At 55.9% G+C, this 27,207-nt stretch overlaps 2 protein-coding genes across 2 annotated transcripts in view; one reads left to right on the forward strand and one right to left on the reverse strand.

Moving 5' to 3' along the window:
* Positions 1-15,858, forward strand: part of LOC134360080 (hemicentin-1-like) — a 425,813-nt gene extending 409,955 nt beyond the window's left edge. The window contains exon 103 of the mRNA XM_063074161.1: positions 11,414-15,858. Within this exon, the coding sequence (XP_062930231.1) occupies positions 11,414-11,771 (358 nt within the window). The 3' untranslated portion in view covers positions 11,772-15,858. The remainder of the gene's footprint in view (positions 1-11,413) is intronic.
* A 460-nt stretch (positions 15,859-16,318) lies between these two features.
* On the reverse strand, positions 16,319-26,962 carry prdm12b (PR domain containing 12b). Its single transcript, XM_063073116.1, has 5 exons — positions 26,746-26,962; positions 25,169-25,359; positions 23,232-23,387; positions 21,205-21,319; positions 16,319-16,806 (listed from the first exon to the last, which is right to left on the reverse strand). Exons 1-5 carry the CDS (start codon positions 26,960-26,962, stop codon positions 16,421-16,423), a joined length of 1,065 nt encoding a protein of 354 aa, XP_062929186.1. The 3' UTR covers positions 16,319-16,420.
* Positions 26,963-27,207: the final 245 nt, after the last annotated feature.

Consider the following 27,207-nt stretch of genomic DNA (forward strand, 5'->3'; position numbering starts at 1 on the left):
GAGTGGGTGGGAGAGTGGTCAGTGACGGGGGAGTGGGTGGGAGAGTGGTCAGTGACGGGGGAGTGGGTGGGAGAGTGGTCAGTGACGGGGAGTGGGTGGGAGGGTGGTCAGTGAGGGGGAGTGGGTGGGAGAGTGGTCAGTGGGGGGAGTGGTAGTAGGGAGGGGTGGGAGAGTGGTACGGGAGGGGTGGGAGAGTGGTCATACGGGAGTGGGTGGGAGAGTGGTCAGTGACGGGGGAGTGGGTGGGAGAGTGGTCAGTGACGGGAGTGGGTGGGAGAGTGGTCAGTGACGGGGAGTGGTGGGAGAGTGGGGAGTGGGTGGGAGAGTGGTCAGTGACGGGGGAGTGGGTGGGAGAGTGGTCAGTGACGGAGTGGGTGGGAGAGTGGTCAGTGACGGGGGAGTGGTCAGTGACGTGGGAGAGTGGTCAGTGACGGGGAGTGGGTGGGGAGTGGTCAGTGACAGGGGTGGGAGAGTGGTCAGTGACGGGAGTGGGTGGGAGAGTGGTCAGTGACGGGAGAGGGTGGGAGAGTGGTCAGTGAGTGGTCAGTGATGGGGAGAGGGTGGGAGAGTGGTCAGTGACGGGGGAGTGGTCAGTGACGGAGTGGGTGGGAGAGTGGTCAGTGACGGGGGAGTGGGTGGGAGAGTGGTCAGTGACGGGGGAGTGGGTGGGAGAGTGGTCGGTGACAGGGAGTGGGTGGAAGAGTGGTCAGTGATGGGGGAGTGGGTGGGAGAGTGGTCAGTGATGGGGGAGAGGGTGGGGGAGTGGTCAGTGACGGAGTGGGTGGGAGAGTGGTCAGTGACGGGGGAGTGGGTGGGAGAGTGGTCAGTGACGGGGGAGTGGGTGGGAGAGTGGTCAGTGACGGGGAGAGGGTGGGAGAGTGGTCAGTGACGGGGGAGTGGGTGGGAGAGTGGTCAGTGACGGAGTGGGTGGGAGAGTGGTCAGTGACCGGGGAGTGGGTGGGAGAGTGGTCAGTGACGGGGGAGTGGGTGGGAGAGTGGTCGGTGTCAAGGAGTGGGTGGAAGAGTGGTCAGTGACAGGGAGTGGGTGGGAGAGTGGTCAGTGACGGGGGAGTGGGTGGGAGAGTGGTCAGTGACAATGAGTGGGTGGGAGAGTGGTCAGTGACGGGGCAGTGGGTGGGAGAGTGTTCAGTGACGGGGGAGTGGGTGGGAGAGTGGTCAGTGACGGGAATGGGTGGGAGAGTGGTCAGTGACGGGGGAGTGGGTGGGAGAGTGGTCAGTGACGGGGGAGAGGGTGGGAGAGTGGTCAGTGATGGGGGAGAGGGTGGGAGAGTGGTCAGTGACAGGGAGTGGGTGGGAGAGTGGTCAGTGACGGGGGAGTGGGTGGGAGAGTGGTCAGTGACGGGGGAGTGGGTGGGAGAGTGGTCAGTGACGGGGAGAGGGTGGGAGAGTGGTCAGTGACGGGGGAGTGGGTGGGAGAGTGGTCAGTGACGGAGTGGGTGGGAGAGTGGTCAGTGACCGGGGAGTGGGTGGGAGAGTGGTCAGTGACGGGGGAGTGGGTGGGAGAGTGGTCGGTGTCAAGGAGTGGGTGGAAGAGTGGTCAGTGACAGGGAGTGGGTGGGAGAGTGGTCAGTGACGGGGGAGTGGGTGGGAGAGTGGTCAGTGACAATGAGTGGGTGGGAGAGTGGTCAGTGACGGGGCAGTGGGTGGGAGAGTGTTCAGTGACGGGGGAGTGGGTGGGAGAGTGGTCAGTGACGGGAATGGGTGGGAGAGTGGTCAGTGACGGGGGAGTGGGTGGGAGAGTGGTCAGTGACGGGGGAGAGGGTGGGAGAGTGGTCAGTGATGGGGGAGAGGGTGGGAGAGTGGTCAGTGACAGGGAGTGGGTGGGAGAGTGGTCAGTGACGGGGAGTGGGTGGGAGAGTGGTCAGTGACGGGGGAGAGGGTGGGAGAGTGGTCAGTGACAGGGAGTGGGTGGGAGAGTGGTCAGTGACGGGGGAGTGGGTGGGAGAGTTTTCAGTGACGGAGAGGGTGGGAGAGTGGTCAGTGACGGGGGAGTGGGTGGGAGAGTGGTCAGTGACGGGGGAGTGGATGGGAGAGTGGTCAGTGACGGGAGAGGGTGGGAGAGTGGTCAGTGACGGGGGAGTGGGTGGGAGAGTGGTCAGTGACGGGGGAGAGGGTGGGAGAGTGGTCAGTGACGGGGGAGTGGGTGGGAGAGTGGTCAGTGACGGGGGAGTGGGTGGGACAGTGGTCGGTGACAGGGAGTGGGTGGAAGAGTGGTCAGTGATGGGGGAGTGGGTGGGAGAGTGGTCAGTGATGGGGCAGTGGGTGGGAGAATGGTCAGTGACGGGGAGAGGGTGGAAGAGTGGTCAGTGATGGGGCAGTGGGTGGGAGAGTGGTCAGTGACGGGGGAGTGGGTGGGAGAGTGGTCAGTGACTGGAGAGGGTGGGAGAGTGGTCATGACAGGGAGTGGGTGGGAGAGTGGTCAGTGACGGGGAGAGGGTCGGAGAGTGGTCAGTGACGGGGGAGGGTGGGAGAGTGGTCAGTGACGGGGGAGTGGGTGGGAGAGTGGTCAGTGACGGGGGAGTGGCTGGGAGAGTGGTCAGTGACGGGAGAGGGTGGGAGAGTGGTCAGTGACAGGGAGTGGGTGGGAGAGTGGTCAGTGACAGGGAGAGGGTGGGAGAGCGGTCAGTGACGGGAGAGGGTGGGAGAGTGGTCAGTGACGGGGGAGTGGGTGGGAGAGTGGTCAGTGACGGGGGAGAGGGTGGGAGAGTGGTCAGTGACGGGGGAGTGGGTGGGAGAGTGGTCAGTGACGGAAGAGTGGGTGGGAGAGTGGTCAGTGACGGAAGAGTGGGTGGGAGAGTGGTCAGTGACAGGGAGTGGGTGGGAGAGTGGTCAGTGACGGGGGAGTGGGTGGGAGAGTGGTCAGTGACGGAGTGGGTGGGAGAGTGGTCAGTGACGGGGGAGTGGGTGGGAGAGTGGTCAGTGACGGAGTGGGTGGGAGAGTGGTCAGTGACGGGGGAGTGGTCAGTGACGGGGGAGTGGTCAGTGACGGGGCAGTGGGTGGCAGAGTGGTCAGTGACGGGAGAGGGTGGGAGAGTGGTCAGTGACAGGGAGTGGGTGGGAGAGTGGTCAGTGATGGGGGAGAGGGTGGGAGAGTGGTCAGTGACGGGGGAGTGGTCAGTGACGGAGTGGGTGGGAGAGTGGTCAGTGACGGGGGAGTGGGTGGGAGAGTGGTCAGTGACGGGGGAGTGGGTGGGAGAGTGGTCGGTGACAGGGGGTGGGTGGAAGAGTGGTCAGTGATGGGGGAGTGGGTGGGAGAGTGGTCAGTAATGGGGGAGAGGGTGGGGGAGTGGTCAGTGACGGAGTGGGTGGGAGAGTGGTCAGTGACGGGGGAGTGGGTGGGAGAGTGGTCAGTGACAGGGAGTGGGTGGGAGAGTGGTCAGTGACGGGGGAGTGGGTGGGAGAGTGGTCAGTGACGGGGAGAGGGTGGGAGAGTGGTCAGTGACGGGGGAGTGGGTGGGAGAGTGGTCAGTGACGGAGTGGGTGGGAGAGTGGTCAGTGACCGGGGAGTGGGTGGGAGAGTGGTCAGTGACGGGGGAGTGGGTGGGAGAGTGGTCGGTGTCAAGGAGTGGGTGGAAGAGTGGTCAGTGACAGGGAGTGGGTGGGAGAGTGGTCAGTGACGGGGGAGTGGGTGGGAGAGTGGTCAGTGACAATGAGTGGGTGGGAGAGTGGTCAGTGACGTGGCAGTGGGTGGGAGAGTGTTCAGTGACGGGGGAGTGGGTGGGAGAGTGGTCAGTGACGGGAATGGGTGGGAGAGTGGTCAGTGACGGGGGAGTGGGTGGGAGAGTGGTCAGTGACGGGGGAGAGGGTGGGAGAGTGGTCAGTGACGGGGGAGAGGGTGGGAGAGTGGTCAGTAACAGGGAGTGGGTGGGAGAGTGGTCAGTGACGGGGGAGTGGGTGGGAGAGTGGTCAGTGACGGGGGAGAGGGTGGGAGAGTGGTCAGTGACGGGGGAGTGGGTGGGAGAGTGTTCAGTGACGGAGAGGGTGGGAGAGTGGTCAGTGACGGGGGAGTGGGTGGGAGAGTGGTCAGTGACGGGGGAGTGGATGGGAGAGTGGTCAGTGACGGGAGAGGGTGGGAGAGTGGTCAGTGATGGGGAGTGGGTGGGAGAGTGGTCAGTGACGGGGGAGAGGGTGGGAGAGTGGTCAGTGACGGGGGAGTGGGTGGGAGAGTGGTCAGTGACGGGGGAGTGGGTGGGACAGTGGTCGGTGACAGGGAGTGGGTGGAAGAGTGGTCAGTGATGGAGTGGGTGGGAGAGTGGTCAGTGATGGGGCAGTGGGTGGGAGAGTGGTCAGTGACGGGGGAGTGGGTGGGAGAGTGGTCAGTGACGGGGAGTGGGTGGGAGAGTGGTCAGTGACGGAGGAGTAGGTGGGAGAGTGGTCAGTGACAGGGAGTGGGTGGGAGAGTGGTCAGTGACGGGGGAGTAGGTGGGAGAGTGGTCAGTGACGGAGTGGGTGGGAGAGTGGTCAGTGACGGGGGAGTGGGTGGGAGAGTGGTCAGTGACGGAGTGGGTGGGAGAGTGGTCAGTGACGGGGGAGTGGTCAGTGACGGGGGAGTGGTCAGTGACGGGGCAGTGGGTGGGAGAGTGGTCAGTGACGGGAGAGGGTGGGAGAGTGGTCAGTGACAGGGAGTGGGTGGGAGAGTGGTCAGTGATGGGGGAGAGGGTGGGAGAGTGGTCAGTGACGGGGGAGTGGTCAGTGACGGAGTGGGTGGGAGAGTGGTCAGTGACGGGGGAGTGGGTGGGAGAGTGGTCAGTGACGGGGGAGTGGGTGGGAGAGTGGTCGGTGACAGGGAGTGGGTGGAAGAGTGGTCAGTGATGGGGGAGTGGGTGGGAGAGTGGTCAGTGATGGGGGAGAGGGTGGGGGAGTGGTCAGTGACGGAGTGGGTGGGAGAGTGGTCAGTGACGGGGGAGTGGGTGGGAGAGTGGTCAGTGACGGGGGAGTGGGTGGGAGAGTGGTCAGTGACGGGGAGAGGGTGGGAGAGTGGTCAGTGACGGGGGAGTGGGTGGGAGAGTGGTCAGTGACGGAGTGGGTGGGAGAGTGGTCAGTGACCGGGGAGTGGGTGGGAGAGTGGTCAGTGACGGGGGAGTGGGTGGGAGAGTGGTCGGTGTCAAGGAGTGGGTGGAAGAGTGGTCAGTGACAGGGAGTGGGTGGGAGAGTGGTCAGTGACGGGGGAGTGGGTGGGAGAGTGGTCAGTGACAATGAGTGGGTGGGAGAGTGGTCAGTGACGGGGCAGTGGGTGGGAGAGTGTTCAGTGACGGGGGAGTGGGTGGGAGAGTGGTCAGTGACGGGAATGGGTGGGAGAGTGGTCAGTGACGGGGGAGTGGGTGGGAGAGTGGTCAGTGACGGGGGAGAGGGTGGGAGAGTGGTCAGTGATGGGGGAGAGGGTGGGAGAGTGGTCAGTGACAGGGAGTGGGTGGGAGAGTGGTCAGTGACGGGGGAGTGGGTGGGAGAGTGGTCAGTGACGGGGGAGTGGGTGGGAGAGTGGTCAGTGACGGGGAGAGGGTGGGAGAGTGGTCAGTGACGGGGGAGTGGGTGGGAGAGTGGTCAGTGACGGAGTGGGTGGGAGAGTGGTCAGTGACCGGGGAGTGGGTGGGAGAGTGGTCAGTGACGGGGGAGTGGGTGGGAGAGTGGTCGGTGTCAAGGAGTGGGTGGAAGAGTGGTCAGTGACAGGGAGTGGGTGGGAGAGTGGTCAGTGACGGGTGAGTGGGTGGGAGAGTGGTCAGTGACAATGAGTGGGTGGGAGAGTGGTCAGTGACGGGGCAGTGGGTGGGAGAGTGTTCAGTGACGGGGGAGTGGGTGGGAGAGTGGTCAGTGACGGGAATGGGTGGGAGAGTGGTCAGTGACGGGGGAGTGGGTGGGAGAGTGGTTAGTGACGGGGGAGAGGGTGGGAGAGTGGTCAGTGATGGGGGAGAGGGTGGGAGAGTGGTCAGTGACAGGGAGTGGGTGGGAGAGTGGTCAGTGACGGGGAGTGGGTGGGAGAGTGGTCAGTGACGGGGGAGAGGGTGGGAGAGTGGTCAGTGACGGAGTGGGTGGGAGAGTGGTCAGTGACGGGGGAGTGGGTGGGAGAGTTTTCAGTGACGGAGAGGGTGGGAGAGTGGTCAGTGACGGGGGAGTGGGGGGGAGAGTGGTCAGTGACGGGGGAGTGGATGGGAGAGTGGTCAGTGACGGGAGAGGGTGGGAGAGTGGTCAGTGACGGGGGAGTGGGTGGGAGAGTGGTCAGTGACGGGGGAGAGGGTGGGAGAGTGGTCAGTGACGGGGGAGTGGGTGGGAGAGTGGTCAGTGACGGGGGAGTGGGTGGGACAGTGGTCGGTGACAGGGAGTGGGTGGAAGAGTGGTCAGTGATGGGGGAGTGGGTGGGAGAGTGGTCAGTGATGGGGCAGTGGGTGGGAGAATGGTCAGTGACGGGGAGAGGGTGGAAGAGTGGTCAGTGATGGGGCAGTGGGTGGGAGAGTGGTCAGTGACGGGGGAGTGGGTGGGAGAGTGGTCAGTGACTGGAGAGGGTGGGAGAGTGGTCATGACAGGGAGTGGGTGGGAGAGTGGTCAGTGACGGGGAGAGGGTCGGAGAGTGGTCAGTGACGGGGGAGGGTGGGAGAGTGGTCAGTGACGGGGGAGTGGGTGGGAGAGTGGTCAGTGACGGGGGAGTGGCTGGGTGAGTGGTCAGTGACGGGAGAGGGTGGGAGAGTGGTCAGTGACAGGGAGTGGGTGGGAGAGTGGTCAGTGACAGGGAGAGGGTGGGAGAGCGGTCAGTGACGGGGAGTGGGTGGGAGAGCGGTCAGTGACAGGGAGTGGGTGGGTGAGTGGTCAGTGACGGGAGTGGGTGGGAGAGTGGTCAGTGACGGGGGAGTGGGTGGGAGAGTGGTCAGTGACAGGGAGTGGGTGGGAGAGTGGTCAGTGACGGGGCAGTGGGTGGGAGAGTGGTCAGTGACAGGGAGTGCGTGGGAGAGTGGTCAGTGACGGGGAGTGGGTGGGAGAGTGGTAAGTGACGGGGGAGAGGGTGGGAGAGTGGTCAGTGACGGGGGAGTGGGTGGGAGAGTGGTCAGTGACGGGGAGAGGGTGGGAGAGTGGTCAGTGACGGGGGTGTGGTCAGTGACGGGGGAGTGGGTGGGAGAGTGGTCAGTGACAGGGAGTGGGTGGGAGAGTGGTCAGTGATGGGGGAGAGGGTGGGAGAGTGGTCAGTGACGGGGGAGTGGGTGGGAGAGTGGTCAGTGACGGAGTGGGTGGGAGAGTGGTCAGTGACGGGAGAGTGGGTGGGAGAGTGGTCAGTGACGGGGAGAGGGTGGGAGAGTGGTCAGTGACGGGGGAGTGGTCAGTGACGGGGGAGTGGGTGGGAGAGTGGTCAGTGACAGGGAGTGGGTGGGAGAGTGGTCAGTAACGGGGCAGTGGGTGGGAGAGTGGTCAGTGACAGGGAGTGCGTGGGAGAGTGGTCAGTGACAGGGAGTGGGTGGGAGAGTGGTCAGTGATGGGGAGAGGGTGGGAGAGTGGTCAGTGACGGGGGAGTGGGTGGGAGAGTGGTCAGTGACGGGGCAGTGGGTGGGAGAGTGGTCAGTGACAGGGAGTGGGTGGGAGAGTGGTCAGTGACAGGGAGTGTGTGGGAGAGTGGTCAGTGACAGGGAGTGGGTGGGAGAGTGGTCAGTGACGGGGGAGTGGGTGGGAGAGTGGTCAGTGACGGGGGAGTGGGTCGGAGAGTGGTCAGTGATGGGGGAGTGGGTGGGAGAGTGGTCAGTGATGGAGTGGTTGGGAGAGTGGTCAGTGACGGGGAGTGGGTGGGAGAGTGGTCAGTGACGGGGGAGTGGGTGGGAGAGTGGTCAGTGACGGGGAGAGGGTGGGAGAGTGGTCAGTGACGGGGGTGTGGTCAGTGACGGGAGAGTGGGTGGGAGAGTGGTCAGTGACAGGGAGTGGGTGGGAGAGTGGTCAGTGAGGGGGGAGAGGGTGGGAGAGTGGTCAGTGACGGGGGAGTGGGTGGGAGAGTGGTCAGTGACGGAGTGGGTGGGAGAGTGGTCAGTGACGGGGGAGTGGGTGGGAGAGTGGTCAGTGACGGGGAGTGGGTGGGAGAGTGGTCAGTGACGGGGGAGTGGTCAGTGACGGGGGAGTGGGTGGGAGAGTGGTCAGTGACAGGGAGTGGGTGGGAGAGTGGTCAGTGACGGGGGAGTGGGTGGGAGAGTGGTCAGTGACGGGGAGTGGGTGGGAGAGTGGTCAGTGACGGAAGAGTGGGTGGGAGAGTGGTCAGTGACGGAAGAGTGGGTGGGAGAGTGGTCAGTGACAGGGAGTGGGTGGGAGAGTGGTCAGTGACGGGGGAGTGGGTGGGAGAGTGGTCAGTGACGGAGTGGGTGGGAGAGTGGTCAGTGACGGGGGAGTGGGTGGGAGAGTGGTCAGTGACGGAGTGGGTGGGAGAGTGGTCAGTGACGGGGGAGTGGTCAGTGACGGGGAGTGGTCAGTGACGGGGCAGTGGGTGGCAGAGTGGTCAGTGACGGGAGAGGGTGGGAGAGTGGTCAGTGACGGAGTGGGTGGGAGAGTGGTCAGTGATGGGGGAGAGGGTGGGAGAGTGGTCAGTGACGGGGGAGTGGTCAGTGACGGAGTGGGTGGGAGAGTGGTCAGTGACGGGGGAGTGGGTGGGAGAGTGGTCAGTGACGGGGGAGTGGGTGGGAGAGTGGTCGGTGACAGGGGGTGGGTGGAAGAGTGGTCAGTGATGGGGGAGTGGGTGGGAGAGTGGTCAGTAATGGGGGAGAGGGTGGGGGAGTGGTCAGTGACGGAGTGGGTGGGAGAGTGGTCAGTGACGGGGGAGTGGGTGGGAGAGTGGTCAGTGACAGGGAGTGGGTGGGAGAGTGGTCAGTGACGGGGGAGTGGGTGGGAGAGTGGTCAGTGACGGGGAGAGGGTGGGAGAGTGGTCAGTGACGGGGGAGTGGGTGGGAGAGTGGTCAGTGACGGAGTGGGTGGGAGAGTGGTCAGTGACCGGGGAGTGGGTGGGAGAGTGGTCAGTGACGGGGGAGTGGGTGGGAGAGTGGTCGGTGTCAAGGAGTGGGTGGAAGAGTGGTCAGTGACAGGGAGTGGGTGGGAGAGTGGTCAGTGACGGGGGAGTGGGTGGGAGAGTGGTCAGTGACAATGAGTGGGTGGGAGAGTGGTCAGTGACGGGGCAGTGGGTGGGAGAGTGTTCAGTGACGGGGGAGTGGGTGGGAGAGTGGTCAGTGACGGGAATGGGTGGGAGAGTGGTCAGTGATGGGGGAGTGGGTGGGAGAGTGGTCAGTGACGGGGGAGAGGGTGGGAGAGTGGTCAGTGACGGGGGAGAGGGTGGGAGAGTGGTCAGTGACAGGGAGTGGGTGGGAGAGTGGTCAGTGACGGGGGAGAGGGTGGGAGAGTGGTCAGTGACAGGGAGTGGGTGGGAGAGTGGTCAGTGACGGGGGAGTGGGTGGGAGAGTGTTCAGTGACGGAGAGGGTGGGAGAGTGGTCAGTGACGGGGGAGTGGGTGGGAGAGTGGTCAGTGACGGGGGAGTGGATGGGAGAGTGGTCAGTGACGGGAGAGGGTGGGAGAGTGGTCAGTGATGGGGAGTGGGTGGGAGAGTGGTCAGTGACGGGGGAGAGGGTGGGAGAGTGGTCAGTGACGGGGGAGTGGGTGGGAGAGTGGTCAGTGACGGGGGAGTGGGTGGGACAGTGGTCGGTGACAGGGAGTGGGTGGAAGAGTGGTCAGTGATGGAGTGGGTGGGAGAGTGGTCAGTGATGGGGCAGTGGGTGGGAGAGTGGTCAGTGACGGGGAGAGGGTGGAAGAGTGGTCAGTGATGGGGCAGTGGGTGGGAGAGTGGTCAGTGACGGGGGAGTGGGTGGGAGAGTGGTCAGTGACTGGAGAGGGTGGGAGAGTGGTCATGACAGGGAGTGGGTGGGAGAGTGGTCAGTGACGGGGAGAGGGTCGGAGAGTGGTCAGTGACGGGGGAGGGTGGGAGAGTGGTCAGTGACGGGGGAGTTGGTGGGAGAGTGGTCAGTGACGGGGGAGTGGCTGGGAGAGTGGTCAGTGACGGGAGAGGGTGGGAGAGTGGTCAGTGACAGGGAGTGGGTGGGAGAGTGGTCAGTGACGGGGAGAGGGTGGGAGAGCGGTCAGTGACGGGGAGTGGGTGGGAGAGCGGTCAGTGACAGGGAGTGGGTGGGTGAGTGGTCAGTGACGGGAGTGGGTGGGAGAGTGGTCAGTGACGGGGGAGAGGGTCGGAGAGTGGTCAGTGACGGGGCAGTGGGTCGGAGAGTGGTCAGTGACGGGGGAGTGGGTGGGAGAGTGGTCAGTGACAGGGAGAGGGTGGGAGAGAGGTCAGTGACGGGAGTGGGTGGGAGAGTGGTCAGTGACGGGGGAGAGGGTCGGAGAGTGGTCAGTGACGGGGCAGTGGGTGGGAGAGTGGTCAGTGACGGGGGAGAGGGTGGGAGAGTGGTCAGTGACGGGGAGAGGGTGGGAGAGTGGTCAGTGACGGGGGAGTGGGTGGGAGAGTGGTCAGTGACAGGGAGTGGGTGGGAGAGTGGTCAGTGACGGGGCAGTGGGTGGGAGAGTGGTCAGTGACAGGGAGTGTGTGGGAGAGTGGTCAGTGACAGGGAGTGGGTGGGAGAGTGGTCAGTGACGGGGGAGAGGGTGGGAGAGTGGTCAGTGACGGGGGAGTGGGTGGGAGAGTGGTCAGTGACGGGGAGAGGGTGGGAGAGTGGTCAGTGACGGGGGTGTGGTCAGTGACGGGGGAGTGGGTGGGAGAGTGGTCAGTGACAGGGAGTGGGTGGGAGAGTGGTCAGTGATGGGGGAGAGGGTGGGAGAGTGGTCAGTGACGGAGTGGGTGGGAGAGTGGTCAGTGACGGGGGAGTGGGTGGGAGAGTGGTCAGTGACGGGGAGAGGGTGAGAGAGTGGTCAGTGATGGGGGAGTGGGTGGGAGAGTGGTCAGTGACGGGAGTGGGTGGGAGAGTGGTCAGTGATGGGGGAGTGGGTGGGAGAGTGGTCAGTGACGGGAGTGAGTGGGAGAGTGGTCAGTGATGGGGCAGTGGGTGGGAGAGTGGTCAGTGACGGGGAGTGGGTGGGAGAGTGGTCAGTGACGGGGGAGTGGGTGGGAGAGTGGTCAGTGATGGGGCAGTGGGGGGAGTGGGTGGGAGAGTGGTCAGTGAAGGGGGAGAGGGTGGGAGAGTGGTCAGTGGCAGGGAGAGGGTGGGGCAGTGGTCAGTGACGGGGGAGTGGGTGGTGGGGTCAGAAATGCATGGTCTGTGTGGGGGAGTCATTGGGGAAATGGGAGATGGGGAGTTCCCATTGATCGGGGCGTTGATGGTGAGAGGCCTTGCTTTCAGGGGGACTGTCAGACGTGGGTTTGTGGGTGGGTTGGGTGAGAGCGGGGAGAGGTTTGCTGGTCCTACAGTCTCAGCCCTCTCCTCTCCTCTTCTCCCCACCCAGGACCTGTTTCCGGCGCTGCCTGCTGAACTGTGCGACGGGACCCCTGGTCCTCCAGTACAAGCTGCTGACCCTCCCCAGCGGGATCCCCGCCCAGCACGACGTGGTCCGGCTGACAGCCTTCTCGGAGCGCGGCGTCCTGCAGAGCCGGGCCAACTTCACCGCCATCGAGCTGGACCCGGGAAGCCCCTTCTCCATCCGCACAGAGGGGGGGCGCGGAATCGTGCAGACGCTGCGCCGGCTGGTGGAGCCCGGCGTGTTCAGGCTGAAGGTGCGGGCCACTACCTACAGCGAGCTCGGGGCCACCAAGCATCAGAGTATCTTCATCATCTTCATCGCTGTCTCTCCCTACCCTTACTGAGGGCTGCCGCCCACGCGTAGGCAAGAAGCCTGTTTGGGAAAAGTCAAGCTGCCCCTTCCTACCTTCTGGAAAAAGAGACTAGATTAATGGTTTTATTTTTTAGTTTGGAAGTGCCTGGTTTCCCCTCACAGCAGACACTCAACGGGCCGTCAGTGTTCAGAGCTTTTCTCGATATGCGAGATCGTTGCAGAAACCCAGAGCTTTCTCATTTTGCCTTACACTGTGGGGTGAAACAGTAGCGTAGCAGCGCGACAGTATACGGCGGTAGCTGGAAGATCAGGGTTCAATTCCCGCTGCTGACTGTAAGGGGTTTCACGTTCTCTCTGTGTCCGCCTGGGTTTCCACTGGGTGCTCCAGTTTCCTTAGAGAAGATTAAAGGTAAGTTTTAATTGCACATGCACATCAAGACCAATGTGCAATCCATCGTTTTGCATCAGATCAAATCAGCATGGCAAGTGTCGCCGTGCTTCCGGCGCAGATGCAACCTGCCCACAACTCACTAACCCTAACTCCTACCACTAGAGTGTAGGGGCAATCAGAGCACCTGGAGGAAACATAGATTCTCCCAGACAGCCGGAGGCTTTTTCCCAGGGTGGAAATGGCTAATGGGCGGGGGCTTAATTTTCAGGTGATTGGAGGAAAGTACTGGGCAGATATCAGAGGTAAGTTCTTTACACAGGGGGTGGTGTGCATGGAAAGCACTGATGGGGTGGTGGTAGAGGCTGACACATTAGGGACATTTAGGAGAATCTTAGACAGGTACATGGATGATAGAAAAAAGGAGAGATTGTGGGAGGGAAGGTTTAGACTGATATTTTAGAAGGTTAAAAGGAATGCAAAATACTTGTCAAAGGTCACTACAGCTCAGAAATAGGCCCTTCAGCCCATCTAGTCTGTGCCAAACTACTACTCTGCCTAGTTCCAACGCCTCCCTCTTGGCTTTCTCTCTGCATACCTCATCTCTTCCACTTTGGGAAAGTAACCAATGGGTTCAATTGCTTTATGGAGGTTTTGGAGGGTCCACAACTTCACCAGGACATTTCTGGTATTCTGTAATGTCCAGTCCCACCACTGATCCACACTTGGAGTGTGCTGAGGAGCTAACCTGAGAAAACTGCGTGTGAGCAGCTCTCCTCCCTCCAAAGCCACCATCTCCTCCCTCCAAAGCCACCATCTCCTCCCTCCAAAGCCACCATCCCCTCCCTCCAAACCCATGATTAAGATTGAAGATTAGCTTCGTTTGTCACGTACAGTGAAATTCCTTGCTTGCATCAACAACCAACAGGGCGAGGATGTGCTGGGGGGCAGCCCGCAAGTGTCAGTCAGCATGCTTCCGGCATCACCATAGCGGGCCCACATGGGAGGAATCCTACGCGGTCACGGGGGAAACGCACAGACTCCTTACAGAGCGTGCTGGAAATTGAAACCCAACCATCGGCTCTGTAAAGTGGAGATCGGATGGTTCAAACAATGACAGAGCACAGTTGGGTGCCAATACTAGCCCTTCAAATTGGCAAAAATGTCCCCAAATCTCCAAATGTTTTCCTCTCGCTCATTTAAGTTCCCTTTTTGAAGTGATCGACTGAATTCCAAGATCCCATTTCATGTTACAATTTAAAATATCATCCTCGGGTGTGTTTTCAGACTAACCCTGTCTCTTCTGGGCAGTCTTTGCAGAGCAACACATAGCTTACGTGTCGCAAAACACCTCACAAAGGGTCTACCAGAGAAAGCCTGACGCTAACCCATCAGGATAACAAGAGCAAAAACTTGCTTAAAGAAATAGGCATTGTGATGCATCTTGAAGGTGGTAGGAATGGAGTCGGGGTTCATGGAGGGAATCCAGGAGCTGCGGACATTTAAATGGCTGAAATCTGACTGGGGTCTTGGCCCTTCAAGTCTGAGCCCATAATATAAGATCATGTCAATTACTGGGTGTACTGCTAGGTGGGAAGGTGAGGGTAGACTATGTGATACCTGAATTTGCTACAAATGAGGAGATGCAAAGATTAGGACCATTTGTGACAAGCACGTTGAAACATACGGTGGAATGCGCCACTTTGTGTCCACGACCAACACAGTCCGAGGCAGCCCGTAAGCGTCGCCACACTCCTGGCGCCAACGTCGTTTGCCCACAACTTACTGACCCTGTAGTTCTTTGGAATGTGGGAGGGAACTGGAGCACCCGGAGGAAACCCATGCGTCCACGTGAGAACGTACGAACTCTTCGCAGACAGCGGTGGGAATCGAACCGGGGCCACTGGGGTGTGTCAAGCGCAACACTACCTGCTCCGCCGTCCTGCATTGCAGAAACCCATCTCCTCATCCAAACCCTGAACATTGGCTCCCTTTCACGTGCTAAATCTACCCTCCTCGCCTTTAATCTACTTGCTGACGGAGACTCCACGGTGCTCCAAAGCAGAGAACTGTAACCTTCTCAGTCTAGAGGCATCGGCTAATTCTCACCATTTATCTTGCCAGACCGCACCCGCCCCACCCTCCCCAGGTCACTGCCCATGCTTGTAAAATTCCTGGAGTATCAACCTCTCTCTCCTTATAAACACCCTCCTCAATTCAGCCTGGTTTGCAGCGGTTCCAAGGCGGATGTGTCTGTCGTTAGGTAGACAACTTGAAACTCCCGCTGTGCGCCTACTGGACTCCAATTCCAACCGGCTCCGTTATGTACTTCGACCTGTTAGCAATAAAGCCCGATTGGCTTTCTAAAGTTGCTTGCTGGATCTGCACGGTCGTGTTCCGTGTTTCACTAAATCGCACACCAAGATCCCCTGCACCCGATATTTACCCGTTTTTAGCTGCTTCGCAAGCGAGAGAACAAACACCTCCTACTCCACTCGACTGCCTCTTTGCCACCGCTCATGGGTCACTTCACTGCCTCGCCTTGGAACTGCCAGAAACTTTCAGAATGTGACAAGTTTGTTGTTTTAGGAAATAAATCTCAATATTTCCTATCAAAGTGTTTCAGAAATAAGGTACAGTTTATTTAGGAACACATGAAAAAGTACAGATTTATTTATACATTTGCTTACAGTAAACATTTACAATATATATAATTACAAATGGAATGATATGTCAGGCAAATATCTTGTTTAAATATGTACAAATTAAAGTGACAAATATTTTCATTCTCTTTTGGAAGCTGCACACAGTCACTACAAACAATGTATTTTTTTCCAGTATTATTAATATAAACTCCGGCTCACTTCACGTGTTCCGAACAATGTACAAGGGGCTGGTGCTGCATAAATCAGTGCTGACACCAGGGGGCAGCCAACACCGGAAAACTTTTAATACCAACGTTCAGGTGAGTTGGGAACGGGAACAGCACACTGACCGGAGTCCAGCGTCCCAACTGAGAATTTAATAATAAATCATGGAACCCAGGTCTTAATTGCAGTGTTGCTCAGAAAGCAGTAAGACCTTGATCCTTTTTTTAAATAATACCGTTTCAGCTTATATTCATTTTGACTGAAACATTTGTAAACGCATTGCAATGTAAGTTCCACTATGTGTGTGTGTGTGTGGGGGGGGGGGGACATTCACAAGATTTAATTATGAGAATATTTTATTGAAACGGTCATTTATCCTAATTGGGGATTTCACAGCAAAATCAACTGTATCTTTTTTTAAAAGTTCAATGGACTATGACTGGACTTTGCGGTGCCGTTCGATTCTTGTAGAAAAACTATTTGTGCTACTTTAGGGATATATAGTGAGTTGGTCAGAACACAGTGTTTCTCGTGGGTTAGCTGGGCTTGGATTGTGTTAGTAGCTGCCGGAATGATGACTGGCTTTGATCTTTTGTTCAGACAAGGCGGGGGAAATTCCCACACCTGACCCTGGGCGGCGGTGAATGTGTACGGATGCACAAGGGTCTGGGGGTGCACCGGTTATGTCCCTGAATCCTTGCAAACTGAGTCAGCAATCAGTGCTGATGCCGGGCGATGCGAGGAAAACGTGTTTGTGGGGGGTGGGGAGGATGGAACCGATTGAAGTAGCAATTCGTTTGCAGAGGCGTTAGTTCTGAAAGGCTGGCACAAAATGGTGTTAGATTGGAATGAGAGGGCCTTTTTTTAATATGTACACTGAGGAGCGAGAGACAACGTCGGTCACATCCATGGGATTTTGCCAGCGGCAACAGATTACTCCAGTGAGTTGTGGGAGCCTCACAACAGACACTCGAGATGTTCAGGGAAAATAAATCTGCCAGGGAGCCAGGAGACCCATTGGGTTTCTAGCCTGTTCCTATTGGACTTACGTATTGGTCCGTGGGGGGGGGGGGGGTTACAGTCCACCTCGAGCTCTGTCCGGAGCATTGTTGGACTTCCTGGCCAAATACTTAGTTTATATTTCCTGCTGTGACCTTCTCCGCTGCCCCCGCACCCCCCCCCCCAAAAAAAAGCAGGCTGGGCAGATGTTAGCGAAGCAGCAACTACACAGGGTGCAGGGCGGGAGAGGCTGATCTGTCCCCCGGAACCTTCATTTGCCAAAAATTAAAGGGAGGAAAGGAACCCCTTTTGATGCGTCGGGTCTGTTTTCAGTGTCGGTGCTTTGACGCCCATGAGAATCCACCTCCCACTGAAGTTGTTTAGTTTTCGTTCACATGAGCAGCGATAAGGAGGCGGCTGGAGTCACAACACCATGGTGGGGATGCGGTGTGTCAGAGTGGCCGAGTGCGGCCCCGCCAGCGGCGGCGAGTGCGGCTGCAGGGAACCGGGGGAGGGCCGGTGCCTGGCGCTCTTCTGGTGAGCTCGGAGTCCGGCCAGCTGCGAATAGGCGCTCTGACACACCTGGCACTTGTAGGGCCGCTCGCCCGTGTGCAGGCGGACGTGGTTCCTCAGGGTGGAGGACTGGCTGAACCGGCGGTTGCAGAAGCGACAGATGAAGGGCTTGTCCAGGGTGTGGATGCGCATGTGGGAGCGGAGGTTGCTGCGGGAGTTGAAGCCTCGGTAGCAAATCACGCACCGCATCCGCCCCACGTTGTTCCCGCCGGAGCCGTCCCCCGCATTCTGGTCGTCTGCAGAGAAAAGGGAGAAGAAATGTGGTTAGTTGGACCATCCCGTTGCTTTGCAGATAGATATGCGCCCAGTTCAGGGAGTGCTTGGATGACCAAAAGATCGAGGAGCAAGATTGAGCCGTTCCATCATGACCGATTTACTACCCCATTCCCTGCTTTCTCCCTGTAATATTTGATGCCCTCTGTCCAATGACTTGGCATCCACAGCGTCACCACCCTCTGGTGAAAATAATTCCTTCGGAGAGTTAAAATCTTTGGGGAGATTTCAGCGCTGTTGGATCTCCAGGTGACCTTTACTGGAGTTTACAACTGTTCTGGTCTGGTGGATTAACGGTATATCTAGTGTTTCAATATAAAATGTTTCCAACGTAAACAGACTATTACAGACTATTTCCCTATTCTCCACATCCTCCCTCCCCACCCCCACTGAAAACTAACGTCCTCCCCAGCTCCGACCAAAGGTCACAACCTGACTGTTTTTCTCCCCCACAGAGATGGTGACATATTACTTTGACAATAAATTCCTCTTTGAACTTTGAAGATGGTACCTGGTCTGTTGAATGTTTCCGGTTTTTGGGGGGGGTAAAAGATTTTTGTCTGAAACCCAGACCAAACATTCTTTTTTTTAAACTCAAAGAATCTGTGTGGGAAGCGACACCCGAAATAGTCCACGCTGATCCAATGGATAATTGATGGGTGCCGTAAAATTGTGGTCACCTCAATTGCCTTGCAAGCAGGTGGTGCTGGGAAAGAGAAGCAGTTTCCTTTGATTTTGGGATTTATTCATCAGTAGACAAATATACTTAAACCCATTCTAAGATGACCTCTAATTTCCAGTAACAGTACTCCTCGCTCAGGGACAGAGGTACTTAATAACACCTCCCAACCCCGTGTCTGTTTTGTTTGGAGGGACGAATTCAAATTCTCCTTGGAACCACCACCATCTCCAAGTCCCACGCAATCTTGACCGGGATAGATTCTCTATGTTCCACCAGGTGGAAGCCCAGGAAATCCTCCCAGCAGTGGCGTGAGATATCCTTCAAGGAAACAGCTTACCTCTCAAATACGGGATGGACAATAAATGTTGGTTTTGATGCCAATATCTCAGGGAAGAATTAGAGTTAACAATTCATTGGCAGGAAACCGTTCACGTTAAGAGCCAGAAAGTAGATACGTTAGCCCCTCCCTAACGAGTAGAACTCGGAAACACTGCAACACATTTCAGGCTTTTCGGCCGGCGATGATGTGCCGGCCTTTTAACCTACTGCAACATCAATCTAACCCTCCCCCGCCACGTAGCCCTCCATTTTTCCTGTATCCAGGAGCCTTTCGAAAAGTCTTTTAAACATCCCTAACGTAGCTGTATCTACCACCTCCCTTGGCCGCACGTTTCACGCATCTACCACTGTGTAAAATAAACTATCTCTGACATCCCCTCTATATTTTCCTCCAAACACCTTAAAAGTTATGCTCCAGATCAGACTCTAAGCACAGAATTGCAACCCTTTAGCATCCCGGTATACGGTATATAAGAGGCTAGATGCTGATACTTGTGTATCAGACAGCATCCGCTGCCCTTCCATGGTGTACAGCACGGGTCTCCGCATTTTCTCCTCATTGGTGTCAGCATTACACCAACCGCAAGTGGCCCTTCCCCACTCGATGTTGCATTTCTTCCTTCTGAAGATCCGCAGGGACCTGTAAGTAAGCAGCCCACTGGAACGAGAACACTTCACCTGAATCGGGAAGCCGCGATGTCAACAGAGAAAGAACATCGAGCAGTACAGTCGAGTTTAGGCCCTTCGGCCCATGATGTTGTTTCAATCCTTGAACCTACTCTAAGTCAATCTAACCCTTCCTTCTTACACAACCTTCTATTTTTCAATCATCCACGTGCCCATCTAAGAGTGTCATAAATGCCCCTTAAAAAGAGAAACGAACCATTTATACCCGCAGTTCAGATTGGGTTAATTTACCAGTGCTGGCCGGTATAATAATCCATGGCCAGCCGACCAAAGGTCAGTGATCGCCCTCTGGTCATCAAAGCACGCTGATCGGGCAATTTGAGTCCCGAAGTGAGAGGCCATTGGCCAATCACCTGGCCTATCGGACCAGCCGGCCTGGGAGTGCGATAGAATGAGTCAACAACCGTACCTGAGCCAGACTGACCAATTGAGTAATAATCCACTGTCATCCACAACTAATTTAGATAGATAGATAGATAGATATACTTTATTAATCCTGAGGGAAATTTAGTTTCGTTACAGCCGCACCAACCAAGAATAGAGCGTAAATGTAGCAATACAAAAAACCTCAACAATCAAACACCAAAATGCAAACTATGCCAGATGGAAAATAAGTCCAGGACCAGTCTATTGGCTCAGGGTGTCTGACCCTCCACGGGAGGAGCTGCACGTTCGACGGCCACAGGCAGGAACGACCTCCCGTGCCGCCCAGTGTTGTATCACGGTGGAATGTGGCCGAAGTCCAACAGTAAAAAGTTCAATAACCGGTCTACAAACACGTTCCTCGATCGTAATATGCCCCGGATTGCACCATTGATTGAATTTGAGTGAAGACGCTGTGATAACCAATCAAGTCGCACATGGAGCCGTTCCTACCAGAACGTGACGGGTCCGTGTATCGTCAAAGTAAATTTCTTATTGAAGTACGCACACGTCACCATGCGCTACCGTGAGATTCATTTCCTTGCAGGTATTCACAAGAAATACAAACTATCCGCACACAAAGGCGGACAAACAACCAATGGTACGATTATAAATTACAATACTGAGAACGAGATGTAGAGTCTTTGAATGTGAGCGACTCTGCCTACAGCAGCCCCCAGTATGAAAGGGCAATATTAGTCCACTGACTACCCCCACACCCCTCCCCGCCGAGACCTACACTGAACGGACGGTACCGAGGGAAAATGTGATAACCAACGGAGCCACCCCATCATACGACGTGTAAGGACCATGTGATAACCGATCGAGACAGGAGAGACAGCAGACGTTCACCTCCAACGTACTGATACCACGCTGCAATACTGAAACGGTATTTTAGTTCCTAAAATGGGCGCTTTGGTTTTAAGTAGAGTGGTTGTGATACTAAAGGAGACTTGCCCTTTGATGTTGCAAAATATTTTAAATGTGAATGATGGCGTAAAGTCTAAGTGTTGGAGGTTACTGAGTTAATCTACCGATTAGACACTTTAAGGGAAATGAAATCCGGGGGAGGATATTGGGCAGTATCGCTGCCCACTGATCTGTCGGCAAACCAGAGAGAATTCCTTGTTTTTTTTCATACGTGAACTGTTCAATTGCGTTGGAGCATGCGCTAAAACCAAACATTACAGGCATATGTAATCGGGAAGGAGTTAGTAAATGTGTTTTAGAATTGGACAAGGTTGAAATTCATTGACAATTCCGTTCCCATCCCGGAAACGCGCTCCTTCCTGCTGGTCCCGTCTTTCCCCAACCTCTCAACAGGTATCTGAGAACATAATTACCTACCGATCAGTGACAGGCCGAGATAAAGCGGATGTGGAGAGGGTGTTTCCTATAGTGGGGGGTGTCTCGTACCGAAGGGCATAGCCTCCAAGTAGGAGGACGTCCTTTTAGAACAGAGGTGAGGAGGAACCTCTTTAGCCAGAAGGCGGTGAATCTGTAGAACTCGCTGCCACGGGCGGCTGCGGAGACCGATTCATCTGGTATATTTAAAACGGAGGTTGATAGGTCCTTGATTAGTCAAAGTGTCAAAAGTTACGGGGAGAAGACAGGAGAATGGAATTGAAATGAGCCATGATGGGATAGCAGAGTAGACTCGAGGGGCCAAATGGCCTCATTCTTCTATTGTCTTATGGTCTTATAACTCGTAACCAGAATTTTCATCACCCACCGTCTCTTCCCTGCTGACTACGCTTTGATCTGGGACGTGTTATTAAGGTTAAGCTACATCAGTGATCTAATTGTTGCAGTACACTCTTGTGGCAATAAATCCATTAAACCATTAAAATGGAGCGCAATCTCACCCAAAGGGAATGCTTTTAGGTACTCTCAATATTAAGTGGGGCCCCCGTTCTTTTACAATCTCACTCCACCGTTAGCGAACCGCCAGCCGCCATCTGATCCCACTGATATTTACAATAATTAGGGCTCCACGGCGGCATAGCGGTTATCGCGGCACTGTTACAGCTCGGGGCGTTCCGGAGTTCGATCCCGGCGCCCTCTTTAAGGAGTTTGTCCGTTCTCCCCGTGACCGCGTGGGTACTCCGGTTTCCTCCTACAGTCCAAAGACCGCTGAGTAGGTTAACTGGTAAATTGTGATTAGGCTAGTGTTAAGTAAGTAGGTTGTTGAGCCAGGAAGGTCCTGTTCCCCGATGAATAAAATAATTACCATCTTTGTTCTTTTTCCTGTGTTCTTCCTCCATCCCTGGGACCCCTGGGATTCCAAGGAATGTGTTCTGTGTATTCCCATACCACACCAGCAGCTCCTGATCCGGAGGTACTGTCTTGAGGGAAATAGAAAAGGAGAAGAAAAATGCTTTGTTTTAATCTCAGTAGCTATTATGGTAATATGATGTTTCAGGGCTGCTATACAAGGTTATATTTTATGTATGTCTGATCCACATCTACAAACATTTAAACCCCCGGCGTAGATACTATAAATGTCTCTGTTTTATATTACGTTTATTTGATGTTTATCAATGTGTCAGACACCGGGGGACATCTTGCCCCCTCGGCTTTGATAGATTCGCGCCCAGTGCAGTACAAGAGTTTGGGTGCTGAATAACCCACGTGTCACCCGCGTTCTTCTGAGGTAGGGTGACACGTGAAAGTTCCTCCACCCCACCCCAGTCCGGGGGCGCTGAACGGAGAATAAATTCAGACAAGGAAAAAAAACTTCTCCGTTCCAGAAAGTAGACTTTCGTTGCGTCATTCCGAAATAAACTCAAGGTCACAGACAGAGATTCTCCCTCGAAGTGAAATGGTCAATACTTAACTGAAGCACAACACACATCATCGCCAACCCGAGGGGGAACTTCTTCACTGGGAGAGGGCAGCGCGAGTGTGGAACGAGCTGCCAGCCGGATTGCTGGACGCGGGATCCATTGCAACATTTAAGAGAGAATTGGATAAGTACATGAACGGGGTGGGGAGGGGGGCTATGGTCCAGGTGCGGGTCGATGAAACTCGGCAGAATAACACGGACTAGATGGGCCGAGAGGTCTGCTTTTGTGCTGAAGCGCTCTAAGACTCTATAATGTGTTTTAAAAGAAAGTTTTTGAACTTAGACGAGTAACAGAAGGGTTACAATCCTTGGACAAACGGAAGGGTTGCAAGAATACAATTAAAATCTCCTGTGACGCACAGATTCATGCACATAATTCTGGAGGAACTCAGCAGGCCGGGCAGCATCTATAGAGAGGAATAAACAGTCGATGCGTCGGACGGAGACACTCCGTTAGGATATAAGTCTTGCTGAGTTCCTCCAGCATTTTGCATGCGTTACTGAGAATTTCAGCATCTGCAGACTATCCTGCGGTGCTGAAGTCCCCTCCTTTCTGAAACATCTGGTAGAAGGTCGACTGTTCTGCCGGAATTCAATAAGTCAGCATAGACTTCATTTCACAGACTCCTAGCCACTCGGGTTCCTTAATTTAGCTTAACCAGTGACCTTACAACCCACGCGGGCAGCGGGCTGGCCGTCACCAGAGGTTACAGGCAATAAATTACCAGCGGAATAAATCTCGCCCCGGACAGAAAACACACGAGCAAGCGTGATTCTGGTACAACAAGCGAGGTCCGTGTAGCGAATTGCACCGATCAGTGATATCCTTAAGATCGATCTTGTGCGACAAATCTTCGATGGTAGCTTTGACTGCAGGAAGATATTTGGCCGGGAATCCAAAAGGGATCCGAACCGTCCCGTACCGCACCGGGCGCTGCATCGGAGCCGTGGGGGTTTGGGAGGGGGAGGGGATTCTTTTGGGACTCAGGGTCACAGATCTGGATCGAGTAGATTAAGGAAAAGCGTGTTGGTGCCGTTGCGGGATGTGGGTATTTGTTATTTAAAGTTGCTGTTTCACAATCTGTGGGCATTAGAGAGCCGCTGCCGGTCGGTGCACAAACAATTCTCTAATCTCCACTGGTGCTACCTGATTACAATATTCCCTTCACGGAAGGGCCTCCGTCCTCAGTCCCGACCTGCGACCGAAGGGCATCGGGACCCCGAAATGACCTCCGCACCGGATCGCCCACCCTCCCCTCGGCGCGGAAGATGCAAATGGAATTCCGTTCCCGAACAGACCAGACCGGGGGTACGGTCGGTGTGGTGGGATGGAGCACCAGACCCGTCCATGCAAGACCGGGCTTCGATAATCCCCTGACACAAACCTCCGACCCAGATAGGGCCTTCCTCACCTCGGTGGCTTTGTAGAAGATGTTGTTCCCGATCTGAACCACTTCCAGATTCTGTTCCTGTTCGTTCCTGGCGCATTTGATGTAGGTCATCCAGCTGCGGTGGTCCTCCTGACTGGCGTCTATGAAGTACCGCACCGTGCCATCGTCATTGAAAACCTGGGCAAGGGAGGCGAAGGAGAGTTAACACGGACACTGCCGAAATCGCATTTCGGCCTAGCGCACTAATCCGCACCCGAGACACCGATCCGGACTTTGGACCTGGTATTGGACCGGCAAGTTTCGACCTGCGAGCTCTGGCCTCGCTCACAGACTTGGCCTATTTACGGGGAAGATGTGGGCTACCTTTTTCCAGCGGGATTATCAGCGCGGGCCCCGCTGCGGTCTGAGGAGCCCGTCCCCTGAAACCATTTGCCTTCGGGCCTGTTCTACGCGGATACTGAGGGCGGAGATTCTCGCCGAGTGTTCAAGGTGTGGGGCGACCCGCTCCGGGATCTGCTGCTGGTGCCCCACAGATTTTTCCCACCTCCCACCAGACCACCCCCACACCCACTCTAGCATCTGCAAACTACCCACACCCTTCGCCCAAGGACCTAACCCAGCTGCACCCCACACTCAGCGCCGTTGCTCGTCTAACGGGGTGAGCGAGCTGCTGGTGAATCAGGCTGGATCAACGGGCCAGTTTCCAAAGGAAGCTGCCAGCGAAGAATGCCAAAGGATCTCACGCCAGCAACGAAACTGTTCGGCCCCTCTTGCCCGTGTTATGTTCCAAATGAGCTTTCCGGTTTCACTTCACTCCAAAACCCTGCGAATCGCTCCAAGTCACCGACCCAGTAACCACTGGGAGCTCACCCCCACCAAAAGGTGCATTGAAATGTCTCCCGGGACAGCTGACACACCGAGACATCCTGGAACGTAGATCAGTGGCCCAGAAGGGAGTCAACCTGGTTCCAGATGATATGCGGGAGAGAGCGCTGACACGTAAAAGGGGAATTTCAAAGTGCAATTTTAAAAAAAGCGAAGTAATAAAATTTCGTAAAAGAATTGCAAGATTAGGAAACTTGTATCATTTGTCGATCTAGTTTCAATAAGATTGGTATTTAAAACGATAAAACAGAAATAAACAATGTCAAGACAAATTGAAAGCAAGATTGGGCTTAAACAGTCAGGAGCACGAGAAGGGCACAGCGCAAATGAAAGATCGACAGTGTGTGAGAGAGAGAGAGGGAGTGAGAGAGGGAGGGAGAGAGAGAGAGGGAGAGAGAGAGGGAGAGAGAGAGGGAGAGAGAGAGGGAGAGAGAGAGGGAGAGAGAGAGGGAGAGAGAGAGGGAGAGAGAGAGGGAGAGAGAGAGGGAGAGAGAGAGGGAGAGAGAGAGGGAGAGAGAGAGGGAGGGAGGGAGAGATGGGAGTGAATGGAAGAAGAATGCGACAGACAAGGAATAAAAGATAAAAGAGCTGGGGGGTTTGAGGAATTAAATGGTGATATGATAGGCCAAGCGAAAGGAGGAGTTAGAGATCAGGTGAGAGCCTCGGTGTCCCTCCCACCAGCTGGGCGAGTCGGTGTCACTCCCACCAGGTGAACGGGTCAGTGTCCCTCCCACCAGGTGGACGAGTCGGTATCACTCCCACCAGGTGAAGGGGTCAGTGTCCCTCCCACCAGGTGGGCGAGTCGGTGTCCCTCCCACCAGGTGGGCGAGTCGGTGTCCCTCCCACCAGGTGGGCGAGTCGGTGTCCCTCCCACCAGGTGAACGGGTCGGTGTCCCTCCCACCAGGTGAGCGAGTCGGTGTCACTTCCACCAGGTGAGCGAGTCGGTGTCCCTCCCTGCAGGTGAGCGAGTCGGTGTCACTCCGACCAGGTGAGCGAGTCGGTGTCACTGCCACCAGGAGAGCGAGTCGGTGTCACTCCGACCGGGTGAGCGAGTGAATGCTGTTCTGCTTACCTCCCACATCAGGTTGTTGTTCTTGAACAGATCCACGTGTTCCGGGGAGATCATTCTGCCGGTGAACGGTCCCATTTCGGTACCGGGTTTAATCCAAGTCTTGGAGAAGATGCCGAGCCCCTCCCCGGGGATCGAGCTCTGAGCGATGATCACTTCAGACGGAAGCACCAGGCTCGACAACTTCTGAACCTCTGAACCGGGGAGAGAGGGGGTGGGGGTTAGAGTTCAGCACAAGAATGAGACGCCGCGACACAATAAGCATAATTCTCTCTTAACGGGGAAGTCCAGGAGAGGGAGAGATCGAAATCATAGTTATTGGCTAAATAATCACGACTGGCTAAAACGGGATTGTTCGATTATAGATTATAGATGCTAAAATAAAATGAACGAAAACACTTGTATGACATTGACTTTGAAAATTTAAATAAATAGAGATATGGAAAATTGATTTATTGTTTAGATTAGAAATTCACCGTCTGTGACTCTTCTCAATGTCCGCACGTCCCTTTTAAATACAGGGCCGAACTCTTGACTGGGGTAAAGCCGGGTTAAAGGTTCTGAGTTCAACAATCTGCGGGTCTCTGGTCAGGGAGGCGCGGGGTGGCGGCCGGGACTACCCGAGCCCCAGTCGGTGTACGTGGAGGTCTGGGATGAAGCACATTCCTTTTCTCTTCCCGCTCAGAAGCGACTCCGTCAACAGGACAGTTTTCTCAGCTCTCAGGTCAGATTTCGGAGGAATTGTAACAGGAGCCATCCTTAACACCGCACCCCACCCACCCCCACACACTAATCCCCACGGAATGTGGCCCGACTGTATCAACATTGCGGACAGGTGGGTAAAACCGCCCACTGTCCTGAACGGGAGAGCGGGGGGAGAGAGGGGTCTGGAGTGGGCAGACCGTCCGTGAACCTGGCTGGCTCGTCGCCCATCGCCTCTTCACCCCCGGGTTCAAGACAAGCCTTTCCACCCCGACTCCTCACTCCGGCACTCGATGGATAACGGAACTCAGTACTAAATTTGAATCGAATTTCCTTTCAAAATATAACTGAATCTCTGCTCATTTCTGCTGGGCTAGCGAGAAGAGTCGGGTCTCCCTGGCCCAGAGCTAGTACGGACATGATGGGCCGACCGACTTTGCTGCGTCCTTTCCCTCTGATTTCTATTTCATTTTAACCATTCAACCGCACTTCCCACCCGCTGAATATTTTCCTCTATTTCAGATTTCTTTTTTTTAATCCATTTTATTTTCGACCGAACTCTTAAAGTGCAAACTTTCAAAGGTCGTCTTGATGTTCTACACAGCGTGTGATGTTCATCATTTGAAATCAATTCCGCGTTGATTCGTTTTTATTATAGGGATCCGTCAAATGCGCAATTTGAAATTTGCAGTGAGGAAAATGATCGAAATATACAGTTTTGCAAAATGCGTAATGGCTAAAATGGAATTATTGTAAATCTCGCCATCAAAGTTCTCGAAATACAACCCAAGGACGGTGTCTGGGTCGTGCCCGCACCTCCGCACACCGTTGATGCAATGTCGGTCCGGGTAGTCTGCCGCAGGTTTTATTTCACTCACCTCCAGTGAAGGACTGAGCTAGCGCCTCCGCGGTGAAGGCGGTTTTCTGCCCGGAACTGCTCTTCTCCTCGAAAAGTTGCTCTCCCAGGACGTTCCTCCAGCGGCCGTACAAGAAGCTGTGAAGGATGTCCGAAGTGATTATCTCCGCCAGCGAGAAACCGTGGGGCTTGAACCCAGCTTTGAGCGTCAGCGCTTCAGACGGTAGGACAGAACCCATGGTCCGGGCAAGACGCGGTCCCCAGTGGCGGTGCGACGCTGCAGAAGTGGGAAGGAGACAGGGGAGGAGAGATGCTGCGGAGGGGGAACCCGAGGGAAGAAGTATCACCAGCTAGTCCCCCCCCAAAAAAATCTCAGCCCTCTTTATAGCCGCCTGAATGACTTCCTAATTGGTTATTAATGACCTTCTGACGTCTCAGGAGAGGCAGCTCACAGGATGGACCCTGTGCGGAGAGGGAGGGGAGC

The sequence above is a fragment of the Mobula hypostoma genome, chromosome 21, assembly GCF_963921235.1.
Source record: "Mobula hypostoma chromosome 21, sMobHyp1.1, whole genome shotgun sequence".
NCBI classification, from domain to species: domain Eukaryota; kingdom Metazoa; phylum Chordata; class Chondrichthyes; order Myliobatiformes; family Myliobatidae; genus Mobula; species Mobula hypostoma.